The 9752-nt window shown below is 29.8% G+C and overlaps 1 protein-coding gene and 1 pseudogene across 1 annotated transcript; one reads left to right on the plus strand and one right to left on the minus strand.

The window, feature by feature from the left end:
- The first annotated feature begins 5180 nt into the window (after window positions 1–5180).
- On the plus strand, window positions 5181–6686 carry LOC107889477 (F-box/kelch-repeat protein At1g15670). The gene has a single exon (XM_016813917.2). It carries the CDS (start codon window positions 5442–5444, stop codon window positions 6471–6473), a length of 1032 nt encoding a protein of 343 aa, XP_016669406.2. The 5' UTR covers window positions 5181–5441; the 3' UTR covers window positions 6474–6686.
- Window positions 6687–7116: 430 nt separating this feature from the next.
- LOC107890112 (serine/arginine-rich SC35-like splicing factor SCL33) lies at window positions 7117–9645 on the minus strand (annotated as a pseudogene).
- Between the last annotated feature and the right edge of the window lie 107 nt (window positions 9646–9752).

Consider the following 9752-nt stretch of genomic DNA (forward strand, 5'->3'; position numbering starts at 1 on the left):
AAAATTATCATTCTATAAATATTGAGTTTTAAATTTATTATTATTTTATAAAATTTAAATTAAAATGACAAATTTTATAAATATTGAAGGCTAAATTTGTTAATTTTTTTATATTTAGGATCAAATTGATAGAATGTATAAATATTAGATAGTTAAATTTGTTATTAGACCAATAAAAAATATCCATGTCAACATTTTCGTCAAATTTCAAATAGTTATTAATATTTGATTACTAAAATATTTGATTTCTTATAGTTTAATGTCCAAAAAAAAAGTTAAAAGTTCAGTGACCAAAATAGAACGCAAATAATATTTTAGTGATAATTTTTGTACTTTACCTAATATTAATAAATTACATAGTTAATTCTGGTACTAAATTGTATAGTTTTTGTCCAACACAACGATCACATTGAATTGAAAAAGACACAAAACACCAAATTAATGTATATATTAAATTGTGGATTTTTGGCTACAATTACTATTTGAGGGAGTGCTTAGTGTTTGATGTTGAACTGTAAAGGATTTTAGATGATCTAATTCTTTCTCACAGGCGAAAACATGATAAAGTGTTGATATCAACCGATGGCCTAGAGATAGTCAAAATTATTCAAGACGGGCAATTGATAATTTCAAATTCCATTTTAATAAGGAGGATTCTTCAAGTTTTAAAGCGTATTGTACAATTAAGGTTAATGCATATTTCTAAAGAAGAAAATAAATATATAAATTTCCTAACTAAAATGGTTTCAGATAAGAAGAAAGGTGTTTAGATTTTTGACGAAGCTCGAGCTCATAGCTAATATTAAAAGTTTGATTTAATAAAAAGCGTATTGTACAATTAAGGTTAATGCATGTTTTTAGAGAAGAAAATAAATATATAAATTTTCTAACTAAAATGGTTTCAGATAAGAAGAAAGGTGTTTAGATTTTTGACGAAGCTCGAGCTCATAGCTAATATTAAAAGTTTGATTTAATAAGCAATGAATTTGTTTTCATAGTATTTTGATGTAATTGCTGTTTTTTTTAGTATTAAACTCAAATATTATTAAAAAATACAAATATTTGTGAGTGAATGAAAATGGAAGTGGAAGTGGAAGTGGCTTACGTTTGATATTTATGAAATTATTCTTTTTGTTTATTTGGTAAATAATCTTTTATCAATATATTCATCAACCTCGTAATAATGTCGAGCTAGCCTTATCATCGAGATGAGCCAGCTCAGCAATTTATTTTTCCACTGAACTTCCGTATGTTTAGCCAACTCTTCTATTGTCTTATCCGCATTTACAACATCAACAAATTTTTTAGGCTTGACTTGACCAGTAGTTGAGATTTTTATTTTTGGAATTAATTTATTTAGTTTTTATATTTTTTCAAAATTTGATTTTGATATAAACAGTAAGATTAATTCTTCTATTAGTATTTTTTAATGTCTCAAGCTATAAATTTAGTCAATATTTTTTTTTGACAGGATTATTTTTTGTCCCTGTAAATTTTTAAATTTTAAATTTTTTAATCTTTGATATAAACAGTAATAAATAAATCTATTAACTAATTTCTTTACTAGTAATATGTGAAAACAGTTACAAGCGATAATATAATTATTGTATCATAGATCGAAAATAACAAAAGTTTATGAATTTAACGATTACAAATTTACAATGGCCTAAATGTTAAAATATAAAAAAAAATACCAAAGACAAAATATGAAGATTTATTAATTTATAAATTTAATAAAATAATTTAACCTTATTTAAAATGTAAAAATAATAGTAAACATAAATTTTTTATAACATATGTTAATTGGATAAAGTAGATGAAGAGGTTTATCCATATCCAATTATCCACATCCAGTCAGTGCTGGGTGTCACTGTCGGTGTAGCTTTGCTGCCCTCTCCATTTTCATCACTCATTTTTTTTCACTTTGGATAATATTCTTTGCCTTTCTTTTATTCCTATACAGCAGTACCTTTGTTTATTGTATTTGGTCCATGCAACTTTCGTATTATTAGCAATACCATATTTATTTAAATTCGAGTTTGATTATGTGTTATTTTTATCTGTAGGTATTTAGTTAGTTTTTTTTTAATATTTGGTTATCTTTTGATTGTTAGTCATCACTATATGTTTTGTATTTATTTAGACATATATTTATAATTGTATAATATTTATGATTGCAGGAATAAAGTTAGAAAATTATTTTAGGGGCAGAGATGAATTATAAATATTAGAAGATTAAAGTGTAATATTATCATTATATTAATATATTCGTCTTATATGATTTTACCATATTTATACTTACTAGGAAAACGTATATTTTACAAATCAAATTATTGATATAAAATGAAATAAAAGTATGGAATAGTCTTTAATTTCACTCATGAAATTATCTATTATTATTATTATTATTATTATAAGGAGAAAAATATTTAAAAAATTAGACCAATTTGAGTTCTCCCTATATATAGGTCACATTTTACTTGATGGTAAAAACATTTTTTTACTTTGATTTTGTATAATTTTAAATTTATTACCGACCAAATTTTTTAAATATAGATTTTGAAAGCCTTTAATATAAAAAAAATTAATTAATGGATTCCCTTGATTAATTTTAATGTATAAAATTAATATTTATCTCCAAATAAAAAAGATGATAAATTGACATTTAATTCCCCAATAACAAGCATGGGATAATGGATTCCCTTGACTCATACCCTTTTACAAGAGCAAATGATGTTGTCAGACTACCGTTAATCAAAGCTTGGTAAGAGATAATGCTAATGCATTAATATTCACAATGAATTCCCAGTTTAAATTTCTCTTTTTAATCTTTGAATATTTTAATTAATTAAGCAAATTGTTTAATTAAAATTTATGAGATGTTTGTAGTCGTAAGGAGAAAGAAAAGTGACATTTCAATATATTCGAAATTCAATACAGAAAAAAGAATAATTACAATAATTCTAAATAAAAAAAAGTGTAATTAAAAGATTAAGAATATTGCAATTTGCTCCTAAATAATTGAAGTAGGGTACCCAGGGATCTAAGACGCAAGCATTTGTCTCCATTTGTTAAATAAGTTAAATTGGTGTGGCCGAAAAGAAAAAGCTAAATTGGAAGCTAAACTAATGAGATTTTTCTATTTAACAAAAAGAATATTATAATATATATATTTGATTAAAAAAAAACCCTTCAAATAGAAGAATTGCAAAAAAAAAAAAATCCGAATTTTATCTCTCTACCCTACGAAAATTAAGAAATTGATTCATCCATAATTTATCAAATTTTCATCATCATAATTTTAAAAAATTATTCACTTATTGATAAACACTGTTTAATTAATTTTTACTAATTTTTTATATATAATTTTTAGGAAAAATAATTTAAGGTCAAAATTTAATAGTAATTAATTTATTAACTTTTATAAAATGTAAAAAAAATCAAATTCTAACAAACATATTTTTCATACCAGTAATTACGGTTAACGGTTTAATGAATTTAAAATTTATACATGTTAAAATATTAAATAAATAAAAATAGTTGTTTCCTCAGCCATTAAAAGATTCAAATTTATTAGGTAAATAAATATATATAGTTTCTCCTATTTTTTATTAGGATAAACTATAAAAATAGTTATTTTTATTTGTTTCACATTTTAGTTATTTACATTATCGTGTTGCAATATTTTAGTCATGAAGCGTTAATTGCCATTAATGGTGTAATAGTACGCTGACATGACACGTTAAATCATCATTTTAAAATTTTTTAGGTTAAATTATACAATTAGTCCCTATATTTTGTCATTTTGAGCTATTTATTTATTGTTATGTTATTTGAATTTTCATTTCTTTTTCTTTATTTTCTATTCTCTTCACATTCTTCCTCTATTTTCCTCCATTCATTTCTTTTAACGTAATTTTTCTATATTTTCATTTGTTAAAACTAGTCCTTATAGTTTTTTTTTTGTTTTTTTGAACAATTGGGAAGATCAATCAAAGAGAGGGAGAAACAGAAAAGAATAGAAAATAAAGAAAAAAAGAGATTTAAAATAACATAAAAAAATAAATTAAATTGCTCAAAACGAAAAAATATGAGGACTAATTGTATAATTTAACCTAAATTTTTTATTGGAAATGATGATTTAACATGCCACATCAGCCTATCATTACACCATTAACGACATTAACAGCTCAGTAATTAAAATGTTACAATACGTTAACATAAATGACTAAAACATAATATTTTAAATATAAGTGACTAAAATGTAACATGTGATAAACAAAAGTGACTATTTTACCAGTTTATCCTTTTTTTATTAAATTAAAATGTTATCTAAAAGCCAAATATTTAATTAAAAATGAAATAACTACACATCGAAGTCCCAATAAACAAATTTCAACCATTAACACAATCCGAACAAATATGCCTGGTTTTTTTACTTCTTATGTTGGTGCAAAATTTATACACTTGTTTCATAGAAGGAAGATATTAGGTTAAAAAATTATAAAGAAAATGAAATAAGATGAAAGTTAAAAAAAGAAAAGAAATGGGAAAGGTTAAAGAAAGAAAATGATGTATATTTATTTTATTTGGGTAAATAAATTTAGTAAATGAAGATAAAGCAAATGAATGTTTACAACATTTGTTTGATTAATCTGTGAAAAATAAAAAAAATGATTATAATAGTTTTTTTTAAGTATATGGTTTTTATCTTTTTTAGAGTACAATAATATATCATTTTTATAAAATATATTGGGTAAAAAAATTAATAGAATAAAAATGTAAGTTCGTATCTTAAGAAAAATATTGTTTTCCTTTTCTTAATTTTACCTCAAAATTGAAATAAATAAAAACTAGATAATTCAAAGGAATTCTTTTTACTTTGCTAAAGAAATCCAAAGAAGGGATATTGCTAAAATTATTTTATTAAATTCACACTCTTTATACCCATTAAAATAAAGACATACAACCTTTTTTTTTAATTTGTAGTTTTAAAAACTAAATTTCAAACTTAAAAAAATCCATATTATATGAAAATAGGAAGAATTGTAGCAGTGGTAATATTGCTACCGTCTGCATATTGATACCATGAGCGTCAAGTTTATGGACCTTTATATGTATTTTATAAAAACAAGCATTTGATGTTGGTAATAAATACACATGTTATATACAGATATGCAACATTTGCTTGTATAATTTCAAAAGTTATAGTTATTTTTGGTCATAAATTATATGTAACACCCAACATTTGATGGCAGGATAAGCCCCCCCTCCTCCCCAAAGTTTTCAATTATTAAATAAATAAAATAAATGTTAAAAATTTAGAGTTTGTTCCACATCATAGGTAATAGAAGATTTTTTTTTTCTACTTATATATAGCCGTCCTATCACATGCTAACAGCAATTAAAAAAAGAAGAAGAAGAAGAAGAAGAGAGAGAAAATGGTTTCTATTGAGTTATCACCGGAGTTGATTCCCGGTTTACCTGAGGAAATTGGACTCGATTGTTTGATTCGGTTTCATTATTCTACTTACAGAGTCGCAGCTCGAGTCTGCCGACGATGGCAACAGCATCTCCAAAGCAGGGAGTTGCACTATCTCAGAAAGCAAGCCGGATATACCCGTAAAGCGGCTTGCTTAGTTCAATTACTCAATAACACCTCCGATTCTGCTGGGTCAAAGCCGGTTGGTCCGCCCACATACGGCCTTACAGTTTTTGATCCTGTGAGTGGAATCTGGGATAGAATTGACCCGGTTCCCAAGTACCCTTATGGTCTTCCTTTGTTTTGCCAGATAGCAAGCTCTGAAGGAAAGCTAGTGGTGATGGGTGGATGGGACCCCTCAAGTTATGACCCAGTGCGGGATGTCTTCATATACGACTTCACAACTCAGCGGTGGAGACAAGGGAAGCAGATGCCGGAAACTCGATCGTTCTTTGCGCCTGGGGGGTTTGAAGGGCGCATTATTGTGGCGGGTGGTCATGACGAGAACAAGAACGCTTTAAGTACAGCGTGGGAATACGACGTGAACAGGGATGAATGGACCGAGTTGGCTCGGATGAGTCAGGAGCGAGATGAGTGTCAAGGGATGGTGATTGGGTCGGAATTCTGGGTGGTGAGCGGATATAGAACGGATAATCAAGGAGGATTCGAGGGGAGCGCGGAGTTGATGGATTTGAGGACGGGCGAATGGAGACGAATTGAGGAAGCTTGGAAGGAGAGCCAGTGTCCTAGATCTTGCGTGGGTGTTGGGAAAGAGCAGAAACTCTTCTACTGGGGCGACTGTGACTCGGCGATACGAGTGGGAGCATGTGCTGTACCTTTGGGAGAACGGACACTTGTGTGTGGATCAGCTTACCAAGGTGGTCCACAGGGGTTCTTTTTGGTCGAAGGACACGGTGAAAGATTTAAGAGAATCGATGTTCCACCCCAGTTTTCTGGGTTTGTACAATCTGGTTGTTCCCTGGATATCTAATTCCTTTTGTAATGAAGTTGGACGGCTGAGCTGATGGCCGCTTTATGATGAAGTAAATCTAAGATCAGGAAGGATAATATTTGTTTCTTACCTTCAATGCAGCTACGGATGTTGTGTATCATCATTAAAATCTAGCAGCAACAAGATATTTGCATATGCATATGTTTATGGGTGTGTACAAGATTTCGTAATATAACGTGGACATTAGCAATACCTTGTATGTTTTCTTCTTTCAGTCTTTGCTTCTGTAAACCAGAAGATCAATGGATCTCAACAAATAACGAAATCCCACTTCATAGACGCTATGAAAAGGAACTGTCAGTATATTTATAAATAACATATTAAACAAGAAAAAATATGGTACCAACACAACTCAGATTTGCTAGTTCTACCTAATATCCAGTCTCTTTAGCCTTTACGCAACAATATTCACAAGAGCTTGAACGTGGCAACCAAATCTATGACAGAGAACAATAAGAAGATCAACTGTGATACTGTACAACATATTCATCAAATCCAGGGAGGAATCCTGCCACAAAATAAGCATCTGCTTACCCATGCATGAAATAAGGATGAATGAAACATGTTCAAAATATTTAAGGATATAAAATCATTTTTGACATAGAATATTAAGACCGGTATGTATGTTTAAAATTATTATTACCCACAACCAGCACTAGGAACTAAACAACCAACTTTGTTCTGAGTTATATAAGAAGCAAGGCTAAACTAATCATCCAGGCAACTACATAGAAACATATCTCCTGAGAAATACACATATTAATCCATCCACTACCAAATTAGTCACCTAGAATAGTCCAGACTTTGACTCCTGCTCCTACTATAGGGCGACCTTGAGTAGGATCACCCTCTACATCTCCCATCTCTGGGTGAAATTGACCTAAAAATATCAGAAGGCAGCATTAATATAACCATTCACAATCCATAAATGATTAAAACAACAACAGTGAACAGCTTACCTTGAGTAATGCCTTTTCCTAGAAGGACAATAATAATCTGGACTGCAGAAGAAACTTCAGTTACATCACGGTGATCGAGAATAATGAAGCAGGGAGTGCCTATCTGTCCGACTCCTGTCGTTAATATCATGCACATATACATTTATAATCAGAATTAACAATTTCCAATTAACAACTTTATAATCAGAAATCCTTGACAAATAGAAATCTCGTCTTCCTAAATCCTTCTATGCATTACAACACAGGAACATCAACTGAACAGGAGCTAATTTGGGAAAGGAAAGGGTGGGCAAAATATGGGCATGCATCACAAAAGAACCCATGCTTACCTTCTGTGTTCTCTTTCCCTCATTTCTGAAGGCTTCTTCCTGTTTCCCTCAGCTAATACAAAAGTAAGTTCTGGGCAAAGAACATAACCATCTGTATGATATTTTGCATCAGCAGCATCAGCGAGATCTAGATACTGGACAATCCAAAACCACATGGTTCCCTGCATCACAAATAAGGTAGCCCTCATAAACATAGCATACAAAGGAACACATTATATTTCATAAGCTACACATGCTCATTGATTTTCAAAATCACAAACATGATCTTGACTCCAGAGTTATATGAAAGTTCATGATGGCAAAGCCAATGCTTCACACAGTTCAAGTAAGTGACTGCTAACTTTGAGGAGCCAAATTTTAATTGAATTGATATTCTTCAAGACTTGCAATTCTTCACAATGAATTCAAAACCAACTCCGTTCCAACCTTAATGTAAATTAAGGTAATCTTGAACAGTACTCATAACTTGAAAGTGTCTTCAACAGAGTACTCTAATACTTCATTGGTGTCTTCAACATATAACTCTTATTACTTCATTGGTGTCTTCAAAACTTTCAATAAAAACAACCAAATTTCCTTAAACCAATTTACATGACAAAAGAAAAAAAACAATTCCATGACACAAACCCTTTGTGGGACTGGATGAAGACAGACAAGTTGATATTACCAGACAGAGACAAACATATACACTGAGTTACCATTCTTCAGGAATCAACAAGTATTATGCTTACCCAGTATAATTATCTCGAGGCAGGTAGATGTCCTTGAGGTGACCAAATTGCCCTAAAGGTCCACGGAGATCTTCCACCCTGCACATGAAGCCCAATTAGAAATTTATCAGCTCCAAGGAAAACACTTTGACGGGACTAAATTTTTAACTTGTATTAGGGCAATCATTTTTTGTTCTTCCAATAGATAGACAAAAACAAATGATAACAAAGATGCAAAATGTTTAGGGCGTCTCCCAAAAAGCTTTGCATATAATCACTAGCATGAAAACTAAAAACAAATAATGGTATCAAAACAACCGATTTCAATCAAGACAGACAAAATTCAAACCTGCAGTCATGGCGAAGGTTGCGAACAAGAAGACTGGTGGGAAGATCTCTACTACGATCTCCATAGCAACCCCTGGGACTAGGGCTGCGATACCTTCTACCATAATCCCTTGGCAGTGAGGGACTGTAATTTCTACCCCTCATTGGAAACAAACCTAAGACATTCAATAAGTATAAAATTGCCTTTAACATTGATCAAACTTGAAAAAGTGTGTCTATTTATTGCAAATAAAAAAAAAGGAGAGAAGAAAACAGATAAAAAACCTGACAATCCAACAGATCCAATGCAATGAAGAAATATGATATTTATAACTTTCAGCAAAATGCATGAATTAAAAAATGCATTTAGAACATTTTATCATGTTTAATAGCATAAAAGCTCGATTTTTTATTATTAGCTTTTTCTTTATAGACAATTTAAAAAAAAAGTAACAACTAAAGGGAGCCAAAATTTACGAAATATATCAACAATCATATCAATCTTCCCCCATATATTTTCAAATTCTGTTATTTAATCCCTAGTTCACTTTTCCGCCATGAAAATATTTTCTCTAAAATAAAAACTCACAACAGTCATTCCATGATCAACAGAAAATACGCAACATAAATCAGAGTACATGCAAAAAAGAAAAAAAAGTGAACGCATAAAACATAATTACGGAATTTCGAAGGAAATAAAATCTAATTACGTAACTATAAAACTAAAATTATAAAATCTTTATGAAACAAAAATAAAAAAAGATTTACCAATCAGAAAATTAAAGAAAAAATAACAAGGAGGAAGAGAGAAGAAACTGTGAGAAACTTAACTGTTTAGCGAGAAAAGCAAAGAAAATCACAAGCTTTCAGTGGTTGAGTGCTTAAAGAATTTTTGGCGTTCGGAATTAGATGTGTTTGTTAATAACTCGTGTC

This window comes from Gossypium hirsutum, chromosome A09 (genome assembly GCF_007990345.1).
Source record: "Gossypium hirsutum isolate 1008001.06 chromosome A09, Gossypium_hirsutum_v2.1, whole genome shotgun sequence".
Lineage (NCBI taxonomy): Eukaryota > Viridiplantae > Streptophyta > Magnoliopsida > Malvales > Malvaceae > Gossypium > Gossypium hirsutum.

Excerpts from the sequence above, each read along its gene's own strand:
- LOC107889477 (XM_016813917.2), top strand. The coding sequence starts at position 5,442 with ATGGTTTCTATTGAGTTATCACCGGAGTTGATTCCCGGTTTACCTGAG.